Here is a 23,339-nt window from a genome sequence, read left to right as displayed (position 1 = left end):
GTCCGTCCTGAGGACCCGTCTCTGAGGGGGGCCAGCACGGAGCTGTCGCCCCCGCGTGTGTGCTCCTCCTCCGTCTGTACCCAGCGCCTCGCACGGTGCCCGGAGCAGCGCCGTGCCGTCCAGGAGAGCTTTCCGCGGCGATGGAAATGCCTCGTGCTGTCGGGTCCAGTGAGCGTGGTCACCACCGTAGCTAGCTAGGAAGCAATGGAAATGTGGCTGGGCCAGCTGAGAAACTTCCATTCTATTTCAGATGTGAATTCAAATAGACGCCTGTAGCTGTTACGTCGGGTAGCACGGGTCTGGGCTCTAGGGCACTCTCTCAGTTGCCCTGAGATCTCATTGCCACACGGCACTGTGCACGTTCCAGGGGGACAGCGTGACATACATACGTTGCAGAATGATGACCGCAGCAAGTGTGGTCATCGTCCGTGGATTCTAGACCACTTACGGAGTGCTGAGCTAAGCTGGGTGCCCGGCGTGGGTGGAGGGGTGGGGGTGAGCAGAGATTGGAGGCGGGTGATTTGAAGACAGCCAGAAGCCGGAGCTGCCGGCAGCGCACGCTCTCGTCTGGCTCACGGATGCGGTCACGAGCCGTGCGGCGGGGGGGGACATCTGGGGAGCAGGCGCGGTACGGGCAAAGGCAGGGGCCAGAAACCAGAGCAGGTGAAGGGCCGGTGGCAAAGAGCAGAGACGGAGAATAAGGTGGCGCGCCTGCCGAGTCCCGCCTGGGCGGTGGGCCCCGGGGGCCGTGGGGGGACCCGGCAGTACGTCCCGCTCGGCCGCGGCCACGGCCCAGCTCGGGCAGCACAGCCTTCCCCCCGCCCCGCGCACCACACGGAAGCTCTGGGAGGTTCCCGGCAGCAAAATGACACGGGCGGATTTGCATGTCAGCAAGATGACTAGTGCACTGTGGGCAGTTTCCACTCCGCGGCCCTTCTCGGTGCGATTGAGGCTTTTCTTGAACCAGCCGTCTCCCGTGTCTTGTCTGGTTTATGTCTTGTTTTGTTCTTCCTTGTCTCTCGTCCTCCATTCCCACGTCACGCTCTCCTGGGCCCCACGCTCTCCTCTCCCTTGGCGTCCTCCTCTCTCTGATCCAAAGATCAGCCAGGAAAAAGCAATCTCACCTGTCCAGGGAGGAGGGGCGCCAGGATGAGGGGAGAAGAAGGACCCCCCCCCCCGTCTTTTAACTTTGAAAGTTATTTTACCGTGTCATATATATCACTTGAAGAGCTGGCTCCTTCGCGGGATCCAGAACCTAAAGGCTGCAATCGAGAATATGAGTTTCTAGCACCAGCCCTGTGCCCCAGACACGCAGTCTCCTTCCTCAGAGGCAGCCAGAGTGTGTGTTTCTTTTGTACCCTCCCAGAGGTGTCTTAGATCCTTTGTGCGTACGTGAGCGAGCATGTAAACGCACACGAAGAAATACTTCCCCCCCCACCCCCCGCTCTTTTACCCACTTTTCCCTGTGCTCGTAATTCTGCGCCTTGCTGTTTTCACTCAACACATCCTGGAGGCCATTCCTTTCCGTTAAGGGCCTTCCCGTCACACGCAGCTGAGCACCCTGCCATCATACTGTCACCGTCACACTGTGGTTTACTCAACCAGCCACCACGTGAACATTTACACCAAGGGCATGTCCTGCCACTGCGCACAGCGCCTCCGCTAATGACCTTCTGCCTGGTCACTTGCTGTAGACACGCGGGAGACCCCCTCAGAGGGGCAGCAGGCACACTCTCCTGAACGGAGAGGCGTGGCAGCCATTGAACTTGTCCTACTGCTGTTGAAGGGAAGATCTGGTTTGGTGACCTCGATACCTTGAGGTGTTAGGGTCTCACTTAACCTTTGCCGAGCGGGGCGCCTCGGGCTGGCTGCAGGTAGGGCCTCATCGTGGGCCGGATTTCTACCACTGGACGGGCCAGACTCCAGGAAAAGGGGCGTTTTCAGAGGCTTGGCCATTGCTCTCGCCCTCCCTTCCAGAGAAGCGTATGCTACCCCGCCCAGGTTAGTGCCAGTTCCCCGCCTGGAGGTGCCCGTCTAGAGGGGACGAGACAAAGCCCGAGGCGGGGAGGCTCTCTGCTGCACCCGCCGCCGTCCTCTGCCGGCTGGTTCTGATGCCCCGCCGTCTCGCCCTGCGGTCTCCCTGTCCTTTGCCAGTCGCCTCCTGACACTAACCAGCTTTTGTTTTCTCCTGTCTTTTCCTTGCATCCATCTCCCTGCTGCTTCGTTCTGTTCCGTCAGCCCCATTGCCGCCTGGTAAGAGCCACCAAGCGTGTGTGTCTGTGCGCGGTCTGCTCCCGCCACTCCTTCTTTGTCTCCCGCCTCCAGGAAGGGCTCTTGCCCTTCGCGCCTTGCTGGGTATCAGGGAGACCGTGCTTGCCCTGCGGCCCCGGATCTCACATAGGTGGTGTTGCCTCCTCACATAGTGGTGTAGACACGGCTGATCTCCCACCAGATTAAGCCGGTTACAGGCTGAGAGGGGTGGCCTCTCTTCACCCAAGACTCGGGCCCCTTCTAACAGAGCTGCAGGCTGGTCCCTCCCCGCCCGGCTCACCGCTGCTCTCCTTGCCCTGCAGGTTAAGTAGCCTGTCTTTGGGAGACCCGGCGCCCGGACGCAGGCCTTCTTCCCACCTCCGCCAGCCCTCGGACGCCTCTGACGCCTCTGACACAGCAGGTAACCTTGGGGCGCTAACACGCAGACACAGAAGGGGTGCCTTCCCCGGGGGCAAAGCAGCCTTCCCGTCGCGCTCCTGGGGTGCGTTGGGCTCGGCAGTTCTCGGTTTATACGACTTGTCTCCTCTGTCCGTACACCAGCCACGGAAGGGGGATGTTGTCCCCGCTCAGAGAGCGGGGGGCCGAGGCACAGAGGGCTTCAGACGCTTGCCAAGTGCATAGGCTCGGAGGGGCCAGAGGCAGGCCCGAAACCAGTTGGGTTTAACTCCAGGGTTCCCGCGCTGGCCGTCGTGGGACGGGGCCCGGGTCAGCACGCGGGCTCGGTGCCCGGTGTGCGGCATCCAGTGCGGTGTGCAGTCCGCGGATCCGGGGCGCGATGTCTGGGGTGCAGCGTGCAGGGTGTGGGGTCCGCTGCACACCCGCAGGGACGGGGGCACCCGGCAGCCGTGGCTGTCTTTCTTTTTCTCCACATTCTGGGGGCAGACGTGTGTGCGAGAAGAATGGGTTTTCTCCTTCCCTGCACCCTTCCCCGGGTCTGGCGAGGGGCCCGCTCCGGGTCGCCCCCCACGAGCCGCCCCCCGCCGCCCTCGCCAGGCGGGATTTCCCAGCAGACCCCTCACTTGGGCTTCATCACAGGGCTGCTTCCCTGTCCTGACCCTCTTTGGACAGCCTCACCCTACAGACCCAAAGAGACAGACGCCTCAGTGACTGGAGAAGGGTGACTTCTTACACGGGGCGCAAGGTAGCTTCCAGGTGTTCTTTGCTCCGGAGGCAGTCGTGTCATCGCCCTAGGTTTGCTCAGGAAAAGGCTGGGGAGCCGGTTAGTCTGGAAAGGCTTTCTGCGGGAGGGCGACCTGGGGCTTTCCCAGTCGGTGGTGGCTCCTGATGATCCTTTTCTGTCTGTCACCCTCGTCAGGTCTTGTTCAGCGCTGTGTCATCATCCAAAAGGACCAGCATGGCTTCGGCTTCACCGTCAGTGGGGATCGTATCGTCCTGGTGCAGTCCGTGCGGCCCGGTGAGTGCCGCGTCCCGCTGCCCACGGGGGACGGGGACACCGTGTGGGTAGCAACCGTGTGCGTGACCTGCTGCGTGATTAGAGGACGGGCGTGGGCGCTCCCTGGAGGTGTGGGGAGTGCTGGGCGTGTGTGAATTACTACGAACTGGTCCCCGGGGCCGTCCGGGGCCGTGTCGGCAGTGCCGTGCGCCAGACAGAACTCGTAGGGGTCACGTCGCGTGCCCGCTTCCCCGTTGGGAAGGGTAAGAACGGCAGGGTGGCCCTCAGGCTGTCGGGCAGATGCCAGGTTGCCACCCAAGGGAGGCCCTCTTACCGGGTCAGAAGGTGCCGTGTGGGGTCGGTGTGCCACCTGCAGCACCCTACAGTTTGGGACAGCGTGCCGGCCCGGGCGGGTGCGGGTGCCGGGGCGGCCGACGTTAAATAGTAAAGGGCCAGAGAAATGACGTGTGCCGGGCGGTCTGGGAGGAGACGGTGCTGGGAACGAGCGGTGTTCGGGCGGTTTGTGGTCCAAGCCTCCCTGAGAAGCAGTAGGATTTCGGGAGCAGTCGCAAAGGTGGGAATGAAAGACGGCTGGCAGGATGGGAAGGGAGCAGAGCGGGAGGGCACGTAGGCGGGTCGGTCGAGCCGCCAGTTGCGACTGGAAGAGCCGCCAGCACCTGGAAGCCGTGTCGCCCGCCAGGAGCTAGAGCCGTGCTGGTAAGCGACCCCGGCCGGAGCTGACAAGCGGGAAGGACGTGGGAGCGGGGACTCGTGTAAACCAGTGTCCCTAGGGGGGTGAACTTCAGTGTGGCCGCGGGGGGTGGCGCGGGTGACGTGGAGAGTCTAAGGCTTGACAGGTATGGGCTCGGCCCCTGACCGCCACAGAAGCAGGCGTCGCAGTAAAGCGGCTCAGAGCGACGATTTGGTGTCTCCGTGCGCGAGAAAGTCGCTCTCTCACCGTCCTGTGGTCTCAGAGTGCGGTGGCGTCACGTCTGAGAAAACAACACACGCGCCTTCGTTAAAAACACCTTGTTGCGGGGTGTTCCTGCTAATGAGCGAGTCACAGCCTCGATGTTTTGGGGCCGGGGGCGGCTGTGGCGATTTCCTGAGATAAGACGATGACGTTTGCCACATCAAGCGACTCTTCCTTTTAGGACTGTCTCTCTGTCACGGGCGCTGCTGTTGGGGAGCATTTTGCTCACAGCACAACTTTCAAAATTGGAGTCCCTCCTCTCCACCCCTGCTGCTCCTTTAGCAACCGCGCTGATGGGATATTCTCAGTCCTTTATCGTCGTTTCAACAGTCTCCACGGCATTCTCACCAGGAGTGGATTCCATCTCAGGAGACCACTCGCCCCGCTCCTCCCCAGCAAGCACCTCCTCGTCCGCTCAGGTTTTATCCTGAGGTTGCGGCCACTCAGCCCCGTCCTCAGGCCACACTGCACTTCTGCCTGCGCGGAAGTCTTGATGTTTTGACCTCTTCCCGTGAACCGTGAATGGGCCGAGTGGCATCTAGAATGATGAATCCTTCCCAGAAGGTTTTCAATTTGCTTTGTCCAGATCCATCAGCAGAATCATTATCTATGGCAGCCACAGCCCTACAAAATGCATTTGTCAAGTAATGAGACTCGAAAGTCGAAATGATTCCTTGACGCGTGGGCTGCAGAACGGGTGTTGTATCAGCAGGCACGACAACAACACTCGTCTCGTTGTCCATCAGAGCTCTTGGGTGCCCGGGTCATGGTCAAGGAGCAGTAATATTTTGTTTGTTTTTTAAATTCTTTAATGTTCATGTTTGGGAGAGAGAGAGAGAGCGCGCGCCCACATGCACACACAGGGGAGGGGCAGAGAGAGAGGGAAACCCAGAATCCAAAGCAGCCTCCAGGCTCTGAGCTGTCAGCCACAGGGCCTGATGTGGGGCTCCAACTCACGGACCGCGAGATCATGACCTGAGCCGAAGTCGAACGCTTAACCAACCGAGCCACCCAGCACCCCTGTTTGTTTGTTTGTTTAACATTTATTCATTTTTGAGAAACAGAGACAGAGCATGAGTGGGGGAGGGGCAGACAGAGGGAGACAGAATCCGAAGCAGGCTCTAGGCTCTGAGCTGTTAGCACAGAGCCCAACGTAGGGCTCGAACCCACGGACTGCGAGATCATGACCTGAGCTGAAGTTGGATGGTTAACTGACTGAGCCACCCAGGCTCCCTGGAGCAGTAATATTTTGAAAGATATCTTTTTTTTTTTTTTTTTTTTTTTCTGCACAGCAGGTCCCAACGGGGGACATAAGATATTCAGTAACCCATGTTGTAAACAAATGTACTGTCCTCTAGGCTTTGTTGTTCCATTTCTAGAGCACAGACAGAGTAGGTTTAGCGGGATTCTTAAGGGCCCCAAGAATTTGGGGAAGGTCAAGGAGCTTCAGCTTACAGTCACCAGCCGCGTTAGCCCCTGACAAGAGTCGGCCCGTCCTTCGAAGCTTGGGAACCGGGCCCTGACTTGTCCCGTCTGGCCGCGAGAGACCTGGACGGCGTCCCCTCCCAACATGAGACTGTTCGGTCCACACTGAGGATCTGTTGGTGAGCGTGGCCACCCTGGTGAATTCTCTCAGCTGGATCTTCCGGAGAACTTGCCGCGGCTTCTGCATTGGCCCCGGATGCTTCTCCCTGCGCTTCTGTGTCGCGCGGGCGGCTTCTTTCCCGAGACCTCAGGACCGGCCTCAGCCAGCGTCTCGCTGCGCCCGTGCGGCCTCCCGCCCTCGCTCGGCCTCCGCAGAACGAAGACGGCGCGGGCCTTGCTCTGGACCGGGGACGTGGTGCGTGCGATGCTCCGTCCGGACCACTCGGACTTTGTCCGCATCGGCAGTAAGGCCGTTTAGCTTTCTCGTCATCCGCGTGTTCCCGGGAACACCACTCCTCATTTCCTTCGAGAACCTTCCCTCGCGTTCACAACGTGGCCAAGCGTCGGGTGCGGGAGGCCTAAGCGTTCAGTGTGTCTGGGCCTTGGACGCGCCTTCCCCCCTGAGCCGAATCGCCGCCAGCTTCCGATTTCAAGCGACGGGCGCGAGACTCTGCCTTTCACTGCACACTCAGCGCCGTCGTAGGGTCAGTGATCGGCCTAATGTCACTGCTGCCGTGTCTCAGGGAACAGGGCGGCCGAGGAAGGGAGAGAGACGGGGCACGGCCGTCGGCGGAGCATCTGTCAAGTTCAGCGTCTCACAGGGCACCGCTCGTGGTGCCCCCCACACCATCACAGCAGTAACACCAAACGTCACTCGTCGCAGGCGCACCTGGGTGGCTCAGTCGGTTGAGCGTCTGACTCCTGATTTCGGCTCAGGTCATGATCCCATGGTTGTGGGATCAAGCCCCGCATCGGGCTCTGCACTGAGCATGGATCCTGGATCCTGCTTAGGATTCTCTCTCTCCCTCTCCCTCCGCCTCTCTCCCCTGGGCGCGCACACACTCACGCGCTCTCTCGCACGTGCGCACGCTCTCTCTTTCCCTCAAGAATAAAAATATAGATTAACGTAAATAAGTTTTTTCAACCTAAAAAAGATCACTCGTCACAGATCACCATACAAAAATATAACAGAAAAGTTTTAGATATTGTGAGAATCACCAAAATGTGCACTGAGACAGGAGGTGAGCAAACGCTGCTGGAAAAATGGCACCAACAGACTTGCTCGATGCTGGTTCCCGCAAACCTTTCATTTGTTTAAGTTTTTTTTTAATGTTTTTATTTATTTTTGAGACAGAGAGAGACAGAACATGAGCGGGGGAGGGGCAGAGAGAGGGAGACACAGAATCCGAAGCGGGCTCCAGGCTCCGAGCCATCAGCACGGAGCCCGACGCGGGGCTCGAACTCACGGACCGCGAGATCACGACCTGAGCCGAAGTCGGACGCTTAACCGACTGAGCCACCCAGGCGCCCCTCCCGCAAAACTTTCATTTGTAAAACCCACTGCTTGCAAAGTACAGTAAGACAAGGTGTGCCTATGAGCAGGCTAGCATTTCACACTAAGTACATTGCACAGTGGGAAGAAAAATAGACTTTAAGTAATTTTGAGGAAATAGTTGGGATTTGTTTATGGGAAAAGTAAAAAGAGAATTTCAAATTCATGACCAAAATGAGGTCTGTATATCACACGAGGATATAAATAATTGCAGCTCAGATGTTTGGGAGTTAACTTGTGTCTGTGGGGCTTGTTTTCCTCTCCGAGGACAGAGCTCTGAAGAGATACTTCTGTTCTCTGCTTCCGTGTTGTCCCTGCTGCTGGACAGGGGAGACGGAGCTGGTGGGGACAAAATGCTCGTCCTTCACCTCTGCGGCCTGCCCCACGCAAATAGCATGGGGGTCCCTCGGGTGCAGCTCAGCCCTCTTACATGTCCCTGCCCTGAGGCCCAAGCACAGTCGGACCCAGAGAGACAAGGGCGGAGGGGTGGCTTGCCAGGGAGCCCTGAGTCAAGGGGTGTGTCTGTCCATGTGTGTGTCTGTGCACGGGTGTCTCTGCACACGTGTGTGTGCGTTTGGGGCAGGAGACAAGGAGAGCCTACATTGGCATCAGCGTCGACCTCTCGGGAGTAACGAAGTGGTGGTTACGGTCTTTCCCTGACCTTAGGCTTCTCTAGTTCCGTTTCTCAGAGTGTGGTTGGTGCCCTGCCGACATCAGAGTCACCCGGACCCCAGGATGGCTGCCATCCTCGTCCTGAGCCCACGGCCACAATTACTGAATCACTGTCCACCAGGGGGCCAGGGGTCATGCCTTTGAACACATCCCCCAGTGACTCATGCTCACTGAGGCTTGAGAGCTTCTCCGGTTCCTTTGCTCTGGAGACTGGTTTTTTTCCGAATCGCTAAGTTACTAGAAATCACCACGTGTGTTTCCTACTTTCTTTCCCACCTTTGGTTTCCGGACACAGGGTAGAGCATCTCACGCTCCTTTTGAGTCCTCTTCTGTAAATAGCGCGCTGGAGACGAGGGCGTAGTCTTGAGTCCCGTACTGAAAAGCCAAACTGGGACGCAGTCAGCGCTGTAGAATCTCTTTTTAGACCAGAAACATCTATGTGTGCTTTGTGGGAGTTTTGTTTTGATCAGATGAGTGCAGCTCACAGATTGAATGATCATCTGGGGCAGATTCACGAAAACAGTCTTTACGCCGCTCGTTAGCTGGCCTCAGCTTTCGTGTTTCTTTTGCTTCCTGGATGTAAATCAGACCAGGACTGAGTCATGGAAAACCACACGGCAGTCACAGCCAGCGCAGCCTCTGGCCAAGGGGCAGCGTCTCAGTGAGTCTCAATCAGAAGCTCTTAATGTGGCCCATTTTAAAGGGAGGAACTAAATAGCGTAAAACAAATTTTGACAGTGAGTGACCATGATCATCTTTATTGATACGAACCCCAGGATACCCCTGAACCCTTCAGGGCTTCAGAAGGACGCTTGGAAACCTCGTTTTTATCCTTTTGTCCATATTCCTGTTAATAACTGTCATTATGCTAACAGTACAGTTGATACGGTAAACCCATCCTTCCCACTGGATCATAGGAAGTAGCTCTTACTGGTCTGGGACATCCAGACACATTCGAATAAAGCACACGCCCACTCCCCGGAGCCCGGCCTGCCTCTCCAGCACCGTGGTCTGGCCGCTGGAAGTCTGGTCACTGGAGCAGGACAAGAGGCACCCCCGGCATTTGAGGTCCTGACACAAGGGGCTGAGAAGACAAGTCGGAGGGACCGCAGGGCAGGGTCAGTGACCTCTGGGGAGGGTGGCCGGGCTCTGCTGACCAGGTCGTCTCCCTACAGGAGGGGCAGCCATGAGAGCTGGTGTCAAAGAAGGCGACCGGATCATCAAAGTGAGTGCCCCTCCCCTTCTGTCCAGCACCTGCAGCCCCTGGCCTCACTGCCACCGGGGGCCCCCGGGTTGGGGGTGGGGCCACGACAGGAGTGGGGCCACGACAGGAGCCGGGGTGTGCCTGGCAGCAGGGGCAGCCTCTAGGAGCCCCATCCTCGGCCCTTCTTGACTGTAAGCAACCGAGCTTCTGGGATGGGTTTTATCTTTCCATTCATTTAACAAACAACAAAAATACAGTTAAGACGGAGAGGCTGAGGCCAGCGAGGGGCCCAGTGCCTTTGGATTCCGTCCCCACGCTGCACTGACCTGAGGTCCTGGCCAGCTGCCACCTGCTGTCACCTGCCCGCCCTGTCCACCCAGCACAGAGTCCTAGACGTGCTCAGGAGATCCTAGACGAGGAGATCCCTCGGTCCTCTCGTGAGGAGGACACAGGCCGGGGCAGGTGACAGGAGTGTGGGCAGGTAGCTGGTATGGAACCTACCAGAAATAACAGGTGAAGCTGCAGGTCTCATCCCTGGATCCTCACAGACTGGCTGGGAGGACAGCACGTACGGCAGATGAGAACAGAGCAAACAAGTGACCGGTGTCTGGAGAGCATGGAAAATGGCTTTGAAGGAGTGACATTGCGACCTTGAGAAGGATTCTGTACGTCCATCTGGTTACTTAATAGCATCTGTCCCCCAACAGGTGAACGGCACCATGGTGACCAACAGCTCCCACCTGGAGGTGGTAAAGCTTATCAAATGTGAGTTGGAGAGAGCCGAGCACAGCAAGTAGGGGAGCAGGTGGGCTGTGGGGGCAGGCCCCTTGACCCGGGGCCTCCTTTGTATGTGACAGAGGCAGCCGGGGTCACGTCTTTAATCCTGATCCGCTGGGCCTGCCCCCGTTCCCTGTGGTCACTGCACGTGCACACGGTGGCCTCTTGTCTCCCTACACGCCCATGTGGACCATATCCATATCGGGCCCCTCCAGTACCATTCACTGCCTGTCCCCCCACGGACAGCCTTTCTCATTGGTTTCCTATCTGGGGGGGAGGGAAGCAGAAACATCCTGTTTGTAGCCAGGAAGACACAACAGTCAGGCCTGCCCAGGTAATGAAACAGAAGCAACAGATTTGAGGAAAGAGTTGGTGGGTGGGCCAAGGCGGGGGGGGGGGGGGGGGGTGGCTAGCTTCCACGTGCCTCCTGTGTGCCAGGGGCTTGACTGAATGTCACGAGAGCTGGACAGGTGGCCGCTGGGGAGTGCGGCCACGTATCCCGGTGGGACTGTGGTTGAGCGTTCCACGTGAAGGAAGGGAAGGAACGCAGGGCCAGTGAGCTGGGATTAGGGATGACAGGGCGTTGAAGTGCAGAGAATTTTATCTGCAGAATTTTAAGCTCCGTGCAAGGAGAAGGAGGACCCCTCTGTAGCTTGAGTGTCTGCCGTCCAGAACAATGTGCCACGAGCAAGCCTCTCCTTGTCTGTCTTCCTCCAGCTGGTGCCTACGTTGCACTGACCCTCCTGGGCTCTTCCCCCTCATCCGTCAGCGTCTCTGGGCTGCAGCAGGACCCGGCCCCAGCCGGAGCCCCCCGAGTCGCCCCCACGGTCCCACCGCCTCCTCCGCCTCCGCCTCCGCCCCCTCCACAGCACATCACGGGGCCCAAACCACTGCAGGTGAGCTCCCCTCCTCAGCTGTCATCCGTGGGGAGGAAAGCAGGTTGTAGCTCAGTGTTCTGGTGAGAAGACAAGCCAGAGATCCGTGAAGCCTGTCAGAAAGCAGAGCAGAGAGAGGCTGGCTGCAAGAAAGCGGCCACTCCGTCCTTAGTGTCCCCCTTCCACGCAAACGCATCGGTCTTTCCAGACAGCAGTGGGCTCGTGCCTCCTAAATGGGGGAGACCCCGAGGAGGCCCTCAAGGGCCCTGCTCCACAGCTCCCCCGCACCCCCAGCCGTTGCTGCAAGACTGTGGAATATGCTGGGGAGGAGGGGGACATGGAGCCCTGCTGTAGGCAGAGAATTGGGAAAGGACAGACACCAGGAGGGGGCGGACCCGGGACAGGAGCTAAGAGGACGGAGAGGGCGTAGTTGGGAGACGGGACGGGACCTCCAGTGGGGAGGAAGGCAGAGCAGAAGTCCCAGGAGATTTGGGAGCCGTTGGAGAGCAGAGGTGGTTACGGCCAAGGCTTCTAGGAAACTCCGCGGTAGAAGCCCTGAGGGAAGTGAGGAGCCGAGTGTCACTCCCACGCCCGCACGGCCCAGGCTGCTGTGGTGGCTTTTCTCGCCTGAGAAATCAGCAGGTAGAGGAGAATCAAGCCACGGGGCTGTTCCCAGCCTTCACCTGTCCTATGCTCCATTCCCAGGATCCCGAATTCCAAAAACATGCCACCCAGATCCTTCGGAATATGCTGAAGCAGGAGGAAAAGGAGTTACAGGTAAGGCCCCTGCTCAGGGCGACTGGCCGCGGCCGTAGTGAAACCCGCAGCCAAGTGCACGACCTCGCTCCGGGCGCGCAGCCCGTCACGGTCAAACCCTACCTACCAGCTGGACCTCGTGGGCCGTGGGATTCGTGACTGCGCAGCCCGGCTGAGAAGGGGAATAGGGACCGGAGCACCTGGTCAGGTCAGAATAGTAGATCCACAGGCCCCGCGCCGGCAGGTGACGGGCAAGGAGAGCACAGCCAGGGAGCACCAGAACCGAGCAAGGCCTCGGGGTCTCTGGGGAGGGAGGCGGGGCGGGTGGGGGCCCCACCGGCGAGAGGGGTGCAGAGTGAGGTTCAGGCGGGGGGCGGGGGTGATGCGCTCTCACTGTGGTGGGCAGCCAGGTCCTGGCCCGGCCCCTCCGTTTCAGTTCACGTTGCCGTGAGCGTTCGCTGCACGGAAAGCCCTGTTGTTGGGCAGCGTTCAGAGACCGAAAGATGAGGCGCTTCTTGCCCTCGACGTGACTGTGCTCACGGAGAAGATTCGTAGCACGATGGGCCAGTTGGTAGGGGACACGGAAGAGAGCAGTTGGTGAATGACAGGAGACGCAGGGACACCAGAGAGAGGCCTCAAAGAGGGACTTCTGTGGGCGGAACCAATGCGGAGGGACCGCGGTGAACGGACCGCGTCAGCCAAAGGCACGCACACGTGAAGACGCACTCCTGGGTTCGGCGGGCATGGAATCTGTGTGGCGGGGTGGAGCACAGCGATGTCGGCACAGAGACAAATGAGAGATGCTCTTTCCTCGTGGCGCTCGTACTCCAGCAGGGGGTCGGCGGATGAAGGGAGGTACAGTTTCCCCCACGTTATAATACGTAGAGGTACTTAAGTGTGTTCGTGTCACGCGGTGATCAGGACAGGCCTACACATCAGGAGAAGAGAAGTCACAGCCCAGAAATTAAACCGTACAAATATAGTCAGTTGGTTTTTGACGGATGCCAAGACCATTTAGTGGACAGAGTCCACAACCAGTGCTGGGCCACCTGGCCGTCCGCACGCAGAGAACGGACATGGACCCATACCTCACACGATTCCCAGAATTCATTCCAAACTGCTCAAAGGCTCACATGTAAGAACTAAAACTATTTTTTGAAACTGCAAAACTCTCGGAGCGCCTGGGCGGCCCAGTCAGTTAAGCACCTGACTTCGGCTCAAGTTGTGATCTCAGGGTTCGTGGGATTGAACCCCACATTGGGCTCTGTGCCGACAGCATGGAGACTGCTTGGGATTCTCTCTCTCTCCTCTCTCTCTGCCCCTCCTCCATCTCGCACATATGCTCACTACCCCCCTCCTCTCAAAATAAATAAATAAAACTTAAAAAGAAAACATAGGTACGAGTCTTCGCGACCTTGGATTAGGCAACGTTTTCTTAGGTAAGACACCAGAAGTAGAAACAGTGAAAAACATAAAATAAAATAAATTGAACTTCATCCAAATTCAAAACCTTCGTGCATCAAAGAACACTGTCAAGAAAGTAAAAAGACAGCCCGCAGAATGGAGAAAATACTTGCAACTCATATATCCAGTAAGGGCCTAGTACCAGACTGTGTAAAGGACTCTCAAAACTTAATAGCAAAAAAGACACGTGAGCGCCTTTAAAAGTTGGCCAAAGATTTGAATAGACAGTCAGTAAAGAAAACGTAGAGATGGCCGATAAGCTCGTGAAAAGATGCTCAACATCATCAGTCGTCAGGGTGATGCGATCAAAGCCCCACAGCACTGCTCCACACCCATTAGGGTGGTTAGAGCCAGAATAACAGAAAGTTAACAGTTGTTGGTGACAGTGGCCTGTGTATTTTGTCTACGTGCTCGTTACCCTCATCTGTTCCCACCATTGCCGGTGAGGATGTGCAGGCACGCAGCCGCTGTGGAAAACGGCTTGGCAATTCTTCCAGATCCTAAACGCAGAGGATCACAGATGCATTGATTCCACTCCCGGGTACAACCCGAGAGGACTGAAAACACACATCCAGGCAGAAACCTGTACGTGAACGTTCTTCATACCATTGGTCATAACGGCCCCAAAGCGGAAACAAGCCAAAAGTTGTTGGTAAACGGAGGTGGTCTGTCCGTACGATGGGATGGCTCTCGGCCATAACAAGGTCGGACACACGCTGCACAGCACGGGGACCCCGAACACGTGTTGCTCGTGAGAGAGCCAGGCACAGAAGGCCACAGGCTGTAGGATGACATTTACGTGCAAGTCCAGAATAGGGAAGTCTGTAAAGAGAGAAAGTAAATGAGTGGTTTCGGGGGTGGAAGAGGGGAGAAGTTGAGAGTGACCGCCGTCCTGTCGGGTGGTGGCCGCGTTCGGGAATTACACGGCGGCTTGTATGCTCTGCGAAGGCGCTCCAGACCACTGAATTGGGCACTTTAAAACGGTGAGGTTTACGTTATGTGAATCACGTGTCAACAGTTTCTACAATGGTTTTTGAGGGCACAGAAGCCCAAAAGAAGGAATAATCATGCCGTAATCAGAGCAGGCTTCCTGAGGTGGCCCTTGAGTTTGGGTTCGGTCTGTTTTACTCTGGAACGTACTTTGGGCCTAGAATTCCGTCTGAGCTTGGGGTTTATTCTGAAGACCGTGGGATTGGTCAGGGTTTTGAACAGGGGAGTGATCACACCTCCAGACCGGCAGTCTCCACGGAGATGCGTGTTCTGTGCGTGGACACACCAGAAGGCCACGGGGGGCCACGGGGACATCTCAGAGGCAGAGGAGCGGGGCGGGTCCAGGGGCAGGAAATGAAGGTCAGCTTCGGTTGACCGTGCGACGTTCAGATAAAAAGGCCGTGGACCCGGCCGGTGGACGTGACAGGGTTGAGCCTCAAGGGAGAGGGCAGGGTTGGGACAGAGGTTCAGGCGTCCTCGGCCCGAGCTGGTAGTTGAAAGTGGGGACCGGGTGTTGTCACCCAGGGTGCCGGGGCCAGAGGAGGAGAGCGCGCAGGGATAGAACGTGATGCTCTGGTGCTCTTACCGCACACGCACCCGCCCATAACATCGCTGCTATGGTTGCTGTTACATTCAGATTTCAATTATCTGTCCTTCTCCCTGCGGGATTAAGTTCCTTAAAGGCCAGGGCCACACCGCGTGTCCCTGCACATGCGTGTCCTGCACTGGCATGGCTGGCACACAAGGCGGGGTGGAGACCAGGCGAGGCTGCGGGCAGCTGGGAGGGAGGGTGGGGGGCACCGGGGCGGCTGTCTGAGGAGGGGGCACTGGAGAGGTGACGGCTGGGGCCAGGCCTCTGGCTTTGGCCTTGGGTCATCGGGCTCCTTGGAGGAGTAGCAGTCAGATCATTTGCGGGCAGCAGGGTCTGGCCCCGAGGGTGGACCCGTGTCTGGAGATGTGTCCGTGGATGGAGGGTGAAAGGGCTGAGGGTAGTTATAACTGACGGAAGGGCTCGTGTGCTCGCAGGATGGGGGGAAGGAGCCACTGGAGGGGAGCCCGAGGGCATGAGCAGCGTCTCAGCAGAGTCTGGGGAGCTGGAAGCAGGGCTTCTCCAAGGGCCGGGCCCGGGATGTGATGTCGTGTGCTGGGCGGCTCGGACGGGATGGAACGAGAAGCGGGGGGTTGTAAAATGCGGTTGGCAGGTGGCAGGGGGGCCTCAGATGAGCTTCGAGAACGTGTGCACCCACCGTCTTGTTTAATTGCGAGCCAACACTTCCTTCCGGAGTGAAATTACAGTAGCTGCTCCCGCTGAGTCCTCATGGACGCGATGGCGTTCAGGTCTCCCAGCTGTCCCCGTTTTATCTGTGAGGACCCGGTCCAGCTTGCGGGTCTACGCAGTTAGTGAGCACGGGTGGCGGAGTTCAAGTCCAGCCTCCCCGAGCGCACAGCCCAGGCTGTAAGCGCGCCGGGTGAGCGTCCAGCCGGGCACGCACATCCGGCTGCTCCACGGGGACGCTGTGCATCCGCCCCCGGAGCAGGAGAGGGAGAGACTGCCCGGGCCTTCCTGCCGTCCCTCTCCAGCATCGCCTGCGCCCTCACCGCCCCCACACCTCTCCCTCCTCCTAACGTGCGTCTCCCGAAGGCAGAGAGCTCCCGTCTCTTCTCTTTGTTGTGGGGTGACTCCCCGTTCCCTGCCCCCGTGAGTTGTCTGTCCTCCACTGACCACCTTCTGCCTTCCCCCGTCACCCTCGCCCGTCCCCAGCGGATCTGCGAGGTGTACAGCCGGAACCCCGCCAGCCCGCTGGAAGAACAGATGGAGGGCGCCCGGAGGCGCGTCACTCAGTTACAGCGGAAGATCCAGCAGGAGACGGGTGGCTCGGCGGTGAGTGACGCAGGCTGGGCTCCGGGCGGGTGCCGCGCAGGCGGCCGGGGGCAGAGCGCGGAGAGCCCGGATGGGCTTCTGGAGCTGTGCAGGACCCTGGAGCTGTGCAGGGGCTGACCAGTAAGCGTCCAGGACTTTACAGGGAACGGAGGGCAGCAATTCTTTCTTTAGCGCCAAAGGGCCCCTCCCTGCCCCCGATGAGCCTGCGGCGGAAGGAAACACGCACGAACTAAGTCGGGCCCTTGGCTTCAGTCTCCCTGTCACCTGCTCCCCAGTGCTGTCCTTGGAGCTGACGGCTGTCCCTGAGTGATCTCACACGGCGCACGTCTGGAGGCTCCTTTCAGCCCCCGTCCCAGCACTTTGCACGTCAGCCCAAGTGAGGGACCCACAGCGCTGACCGTTTTGTGTAAACGGAGTTTCCAGAGAGGAGTGTCCTTACCTGTCCTAGTCAAGGGCTTTGTTATTAGCATCCGTCTGAATCTCCATCAGGCCTTAACTCTTTGGGTAAATAAGAAGGAACCCGCCAGAAACTTTAAGATCTCCGAGAATAGTTTTGCCAAAGCTGGTAGAACTTGTTGGAGGATGACCGTCTTTCTTCTTTAGAGCATCCAGATCGAAATGTCTGGGAACCGCAGGCTAGTCAAATTTGAACCGTTGTGTCTTCTGAAGGACAGTCAGTGTCGCATGGCTGGTAGGAGCTCAGGTTCTGTGCTCGCCTTCTGGAAGACTTGGGCAGGCTCCGTACTTCCCAGGAGCCTCGGTGTCTTTGTCTGTAGAACGGAGGTCACAGCGGGGCCTACTGGAGCGGGGTGGTATTGCGGGAGAGAAGCATGCCCCTGCCGCTGTCCGCACCCGTGTGCTCTGCGGGGTGGTGGGTCGGGTCGCCAGCCCCGGCGTCAGTTTTCCTGCTGCGTAGCTTCGGCACGTCACGTGAGGTCTCTGGGCTCCTCGGTTATGGTAGAGAGCCGTCCCTGCCTCGGGCTTCCCGAAAGCCTAGACGAGATCTAGAAGGGCCGGCTTCCCGAGCAGCCGAGCTCTATCACCACAGTCCCATCCCCCAGCCCCGTCTGTCGGTCGGTCTGTCGGTCGGCGGCAGTTAGAGGCCAGCCCTCCTCCGCTGCCCTCAGTCACCAGCTTTCCTGGCGGGAAGCTCCTTCTGCGTCCAGCCCAACCGAGGCAGTAGACGCTTTGAGGTCCGGGGTGGCAGATCCGTGGGTTTGAAGAATTTCTCCCTTTCCACCATCCTCCCGACTACCCACGATGCAATGGCTCCCCAGTCTGGGCATTTTTAAGGCAACAAATGAGAAGCAGCCGCTCACTGCAGCAGATACTCTCTGCGGAGATGAGGGAAGGGGTGGCTGGAGGAGGGAACAAGTAGGAGAGAGGCTTGCAGAACTTGCCACCCTCGGCACCTTTGTTTTTTAGGACCTGCTGTCCCTGTACGGTGACACCGGCCAGAGGTCGTCAGAAGGTAAGTCGGCCCAGCTCTCCATACTCTGGTCCGGGTTCCTTACTCACTGTCCCCTCCCCCTGGGGCAGGTTCTGGAAAGACTGACTGGAGGCCCTGCTCCGGGCAGAAGCATAGGGAGAGAAAGCGACATCCACGCACAGGGGCGGCGGGGGCAGCTTAGTCTGTAGACGGGAGTGCGTGACCGCAGCACCGACGGCTGCGGACCAGAGAGGAACTGTGACGACAGCAGTCAGGCCCTTGGGAGGCCACACTGGGGCTGGGGGCGAGACTCTCGGTGATCTGGCACAGCAGAGTCTCATTCCGGGACTGACGTGGCCCGGGCACAGGCACACTGGTGGGTGAGAGCCGGGTGTAGAGCATCTGACCTGAGGGAAACCCGGAAAGGAGGGAAGGTGGCACTTGGCCCCCCTACCCTGCCCACGGGCCCCCCAGGCCGCGATGCCACCTTCCGTGTCATCTGTCTCCTTCCCAGGCCGGCTCTCTCTGGATTCCCAGGAGGGGGACAGCGGCTTGGACGCTGGGGCAGAGCGCTTCCCCTCCCTCGGCGAGGTGAGTGCCCACAGGGGGCCAGCCCCGTCTGAAACCACGGTCGGCGTCCGCTCTCCGGGCACCCACAGGTCCTGCCGTCCGTGCGCGCTCCCGGCTCCAAGGGTTCTCGTCGCTGTGCTCTGGGCACGGAAGGGGCTGCACGTGCGCCCTGCGTGTGGGGCTGTCAGAGCCGCCTTCCGTTCTGTAAAGAATCGGCGGAGGAAGGCGGACGACGTGTGGGGAGCCTCTGGGCGTGAGGGAGCAGAGCCTGTCCGCGAAAACCGCGGCCTGACCGCACACACGGGTCTCCCGCTCAGGTGGACACCCCGAGCCGGCCGAGGCAGAGCGGCGGCCCCTCTCTCTCTCACAGACCTCACTGTCCTTGAACAGCTCATCTTTTCTGCAGCGGTCAGCAGACTTTCGGGTTCTGGCCTAGTGTTACCTCCCAGCTGTTCTCTATTTGCATATGCAAATTGCAGATATAAACTTGCAAGCTGAAAGTGCAAGTGAACGGAAGAAGTAATCGTGATGTCTGTAAGGTACCTGCTTAGCCAGGTTAATTAACACACTTACACCGTAATTCTAAGTAATAGTTGGAATTGTATTAGCGTGTCCTTACAGGACCCAGGATGCGTTCCAGGTATCCTGAGGGCCGGGTGTCAGAGAGGCGACCTGGCTTAGAGAGGAAGGCTGTGGGCTGGGTTGACTCCAGGGAATACCCGTGGCTGGGTCCCGACCTTCGGCAAATCTCATGACCTTCCCGAGTCTTGGTTTCCTTATGTGAGAAGCGGGGGGAGAGGTGGTGTCTGCCTCAAAGGGCGGTTGTGAGCATCGAGCCCGGTGCGCCTAACGCGGGCCCAGAGTCGTGGCGGGCGCGGAGGAAGCACTGGGGAGTGCGCGTGCGCCACCGGGCGTGGGCCTCACCACACGAGCGGAGCGTGAGTTTCTGGGTGGGCTCTCTGTTCCTCTAGGTGCTGAAGAATCGGAACTCGGCACTGTCGGACCCTGGGCTGGACAGTCCCCGAACCTCCCCTGTGATCGTGGCCAGGGTGGCCCAGCACCATCGGCGGCAGGGCTCGGACGCACCAGTGCCCGGCGCCGGCGACCAGGTGAGGGGTCCAGAGCCCCCTGCGGCTCTCCCTCCCCTCCTCCCCTCCTTCAGAACCACATTCCAGTGCGTGGCCTGGACCCCTCTGGCCACACCCGCTTCCTGATAGACTTTTGCTTAGAGAACAAGACAGAAGGACGAACGTGGCTTGAGTAGATGTTTGAACGCTGTCTCGGGCTGTGTGAGGACGGTGAATACGTGTGCAGGGAAGGGAAGGGACGCCCGAGGGACAGACAGCTGTCTGTGTACAGCAACAGATAGATTTGTGCAGTCTTTCTCCAGAACACTACTCCTCAGTTTTCTCTTTCTGCAGCAAAATCCTTTTTCTTACACAAAATCTTATTCTTATTTGGCACCCTGGTACCACAAACAGGTAAAAGCTCAGCTCCCCCGGGACCTGTGCCCGTCAGCGTCCCCCCTACCCCGGGGTGAGTCCTGTGGCCCCAGGGTCCTGAAAACCTGATTTGGAAGCACTGCCCCCAAGAATAGAACCAGGAGGGGAGACCCGGGAAGAGGGCTCTGGGCTCAGCGCAGAAAGCTTGCCGAGGGTCTGGGCTGTCGAGGGCCCAGAAGTGGCCATCTGCCATCCCTGGGGATCCTGGACCCCAAGGGATGCAGAGACCCGGGTGTTACAGGAGAGGAGGCAGCCCAGGATGTGTCTGAGACATACAGAGGCAGCTGCATTCAGTCTGTCCAGGCCTCGCGTTTTCATTTGTCAGTGAGCGCCACGCTGATCTCTGACGTACCTTCTGGGTCTCACGTTCTTTGACTCTGTCATTCTGAGCGAAGAGTCTGCAAATAAGCAAGAGAGCAGAGTGAGTGAGTTTTCGGAAGGCACTGTTAGGAAAAACCCCTTGAGCGAGTCGGGTGGGAGGGCATGTTAAGCCTGGAAGAAAGTGGGCAAAGTGGGCGTAAGTGGTCCAGACTGGCTCCAGAGCAGGGCCTGTGTTGGGGAATGCCTGGAAATGAGGCAGATTGAATTCAGTGGAAAACATTGGTAGAAAGCTTTGGAAGTTCATGGAACCTTCAGGAGAAAGCTTGTCCAGTGAAGCGTCTGACACGTCTGTGCAGAATGAACTCTCGTTGTGCCTGACATGGACCACACACCGGTTAGGGGTTGGGCTTCTAGTAAAACAGGCGTGAGGAGGAAGGGGAGAACGCCATGCTCAGAGGTCTGGAATTTAGGCAGGTGGTGGAGGCCTGCCGTAGACCCCTGAGCCGGCTGGGGGAGCGGTCAGCTCCGTCCCGTCCTGCTCTAGGAGGCAGAGATGGCTCCAAGCTGTCCTGTGACGGAGACCGGGCCGCCGTGGGCGCCGCGGTGGACGTGGACACGGCCGCCAAAGGGACCAACAGAGCCCCAGGCCGCGGCCGCAGGAGCTGGCACTGCGTCCCAGGGTCTTTCGCAAACAGGAAGAGCGCCTTCTCTCACTTCCTGTCTCCGCATGCACATGCCCAGGCCTCCCCACCCAGAGGAACTTGACTCCGGGCGCTGGAGACCGCGGTCTGCCCTCTGAGACCAGGGGAGGTGGGGAGATGCCAGCGCTCTCGCCAGACACACACGGTCCTCCTCACCGGTGCCATGCCGTCACCACACAGATGTGGTGTGGGGCCTGGATCCGTGTCCCCTGACCTCCCTGCATCTGGACTCTTTCCGCAGGGCACAGACCAGAGCCCAAAGCCTTTAATTATTGGCCCAGAGGAAGACTGTGACCCGGGTTATTTCAACAACGAGGTAACGGTTCCCTGACTCCCTGCTTTCGTCATTGTCGCACCGGCTGCTGTTGACTAGAAGCCGTTAGACCCACACCGGCCGTGAGGGGCACAGGGTGGGCGCCGAAGCTTGCAGACCCAGGCGGCGGGGGACGTGGGGCGAGGCCGCAGGCCATGCTGCTGTATCCTGCCTCTGCGCACCGCAGCCACACCCGTGCGTCTGCCTTCCAGAGCGACATCATATTCCAGGACCTCGAGAAGCTGAAGGCCCGGCCAGCCCACCTGGGGGTTTTCCTGCGGTACATCTTCTCTCAGGCGGACCCCAGCCCGCTGGTAAGTCCGATCCGCGGGCGCCGGCAGGCAGCTCGAGGACAGAGGCAAATAGGGAAGAAGGTGCGGGTCAGGCGGGAGGGACTGTGCCCCGCCAAGCACGTCCGGAGCGTAGGGAGGTGCGGGGAGAGGGAGGCCAGGAGAGCCGCCATCGTTCTCGGTCCACTTGGAGGAGACGGGTCATCCTGGAGTCGTGAACCCTGAGGACGTGAGAGCCTGGCCTTGCAGACACGAGACCTTACCACAGGGAGGCTTAGTGGAGGGGCAAGGTGACAAAGATGACAGCGGGCTGTATGGGGAAGGGGCCAGCGGCCTCAGCAGCTTCTCTCCTGCTGCTCAGCCGCTCGGAAGGGGATGGGCACGAGGGGACAGTGTCGTGTCCCTCGGGAGGCACAGAGCACTGTGCCTTCAGGGCCAGGAGCACCGGTGTGTGGGGCCCACGTGCTGTGTCCCAGAGACTCCGGAGTGAAGTCCAGGCACATCACAGACAGAAGTAGAACACCGGCCCGTAGAACACAAGATACAGACCAGCACGAGGCAAAATGCCGAGTGTGGAGGACGCACAGATAGGGTGCCTGTGTTGCAAGCGGGTAGGCAGAACTCAGAGGGTTCTGAGACTCCAAGCCAGGGTTTCTCTGCCCCAGCGTGGTGACGTTGAGCTGTAGGAGTTTTTGCTGGGGGGCCGTCCTGTGCATCTTCCCATCTCAGCTGCGTCACTAGGCTCTGCCCACTAGGTGCCCCAGCACCTCTCCAGGGAAGGGTCACAGATGTCTCCAGGCACCGCCCGCTCATTGTCCCTTGGAGGCAAAATCAGTCCTCCACGGAGGGGGGCCACTGAGAACCACCGCTCCAGCCCCCTTCTCTCTCCTCCTAGCTTTTTTACTTGTGTGCCGAAGTTTATCAGCAGACAAACCCCAAGGATTCCCGAAGCTTGGGAAAAGACATCTGGAATATTTTCCTAGAGAAAAACGCGGTAAGGCAGTCGTGGATTGAATTACAATTTTACTGTACTCCTGGGGGCCACTCGGAGCAGAGGAAAAATGAAGCCATACATTCAGGCTGGATGGAAACCGTTCTTCAGGAGAAGTTGGGGCTGACGGACGGCTCCTGGGTCCTGTTCCCGGCCCTGCTCTCAACCCTGAGCTCCTCTCCTGGCCCCTTTGTTCTGCGTGTGGCCAGGTAGAATGCACGTGGCCTCTCCAAACATTTGGAGAGAGAAGGAGCTGGTGCCAAACCCTGATTCCTGTCCCCTAGATCGGTGCTGGCTCCGTGTCTGGGCTCACCGATCCTCGTGGGGCTCTCATGCCCAGCCCAGAGCAGGGTTCCCGGGGAGGAGGCTGAGAGCACGCAGCCGTGTGGACAGGGCCGGGCTGCGGCGGCACCTGCCTGCACAGGGCAACGCCTTACGGACTCTGCAGTGTGAGCGGCTACACTGGTGCCCAAATGACTTCAGTCTCTCAGTTCCAAAACATAAGCTCGCAGGATTCCTGAGACTGGGAGTAAAGTGTCCTTCTCAAGACTTCCACGCCTGTTCCCTCTAGCGGGTCTGGAGGGGGGCGGCCGCTGCCGGCCGCACCCTGTGGGGGTTGCAGAACCAGCCTGTCCCCGCGGTCAGTCCCTCTGCTCTCCGCTCAGTGGGACACTCGGTAACCTGAGGGAGCAGAGACGGCCCAGTAAAGCTTGCTCCCTTGCTGCTGAGTCAGCACCCGTGCATCCCACGCACCCCATGTCCTTGAAGCAAAGTGGGAAGCCTGCATGTGCCCCAGAAGGTGGCTCAGCTCGCCTTGTAGCTTCATGCTCGAGTGCAGGCTTACGAGGGGGCGGAGGAGAGGACGGTGGGCCGGGTGTCCGGGAAGGAGAGAAGGGGTGTTCCAGTCCTCCCTGCCACCGTGCAACGTCTCCCACGTACCCTGGGCTGTAGGCCTCACTGCCCCCGCCCCCACTCTTCTCTTTTCTAG

At 59.0% G+C, this 23,339-nt stretch overlaps 1 protein-coding gene across 10 annotated transcripts in view; it reads left to right on the top strand.

Moving 5' to 3' along the window:
- ARHGEF11 (Rho guanine nucleotide exchange factor 11) overlaps window positions 1-23,339 on the top strand; it is an 87,073-nt gene that overhangs the window by 41,791 nt on the left and 21,943 nt on the right. For 9 of the 10 annotated variants that reach the window (XM_053908850.1, XM_019431299.2, XM_019431294.2 and 6 more), the window contains exons 2-15: window positions 2,239-2,253; window positions 2,574-2,671; window positions 3,587-3,685; window positions 9,462-9,511; window positions 10,198-10,255; window positions 10,985-11,163; window positions 11,848-11,919; window positions 16,115-16,234; window positions 17,660-17,705; window positions 18,178-18,254; window positions 19,205-19,342; window positions 20,999-21,073; window positions 21,283-21,384; window positions 22,256-22,354. In XM_053908850.1, the coding sequence (XP_053764825.1) occupies window positions 2,239-2,253; window positions 2,574-2,671; window positions 3,587-3,685; window positions 9,462-9,511; window positions 10,198-10,255; window positions 10,985-11,163; window positions 11,848-11,919; window positions 16,115-16,234; window positions 17,660-17,705; window positions 18,178-18,254; window positions 19,205-19,342; window positions 20,999-21,073; window positions 21,283-21,384; window positions 22,256-22,354 (1,228 nt within the window). The remainder of the gene's footprint in view (window positions 1-2,238; window positions 2,254-2,573; window positions 2,672-3,586; window positions 3,686-9,461; window positions 9,512-10,197; window positions 10,256-10,984; window positions 11,164-11,847; window positions 11,920-16,114; window positions 16,235-17,659; window positions 17,706-18,177; window positions 18,255-19,204; window positions 19,343-20,998; window positions 21,074-21,282; window positions 21,385-22,255; window positions 22,355-23,339) is intronic. The other variant, XM_019431295.2, reaches the window with a different exon arrangement.

The sequence above is a fragment of the Panthera pardus genome, unplaced genomic scaffold (genome assembly GCF_024362965.1).
Source record: "Panthera pardus isolate Hobbes unplaced genomic scaffold, ASM2436296v1 HiC_scaffold_21, whole genome shotgun sequence".
NCBI lineage: Eukaryota > Metazoa > Chordata > Mammalia > Carnivora > Felidae > Panthera > Panthera pardus.
The sequence above is the reverse complement of the archived record's forward strand: the minus strand, read 5'-3'. Positions and strand labels throughout refer to the sequence as shown.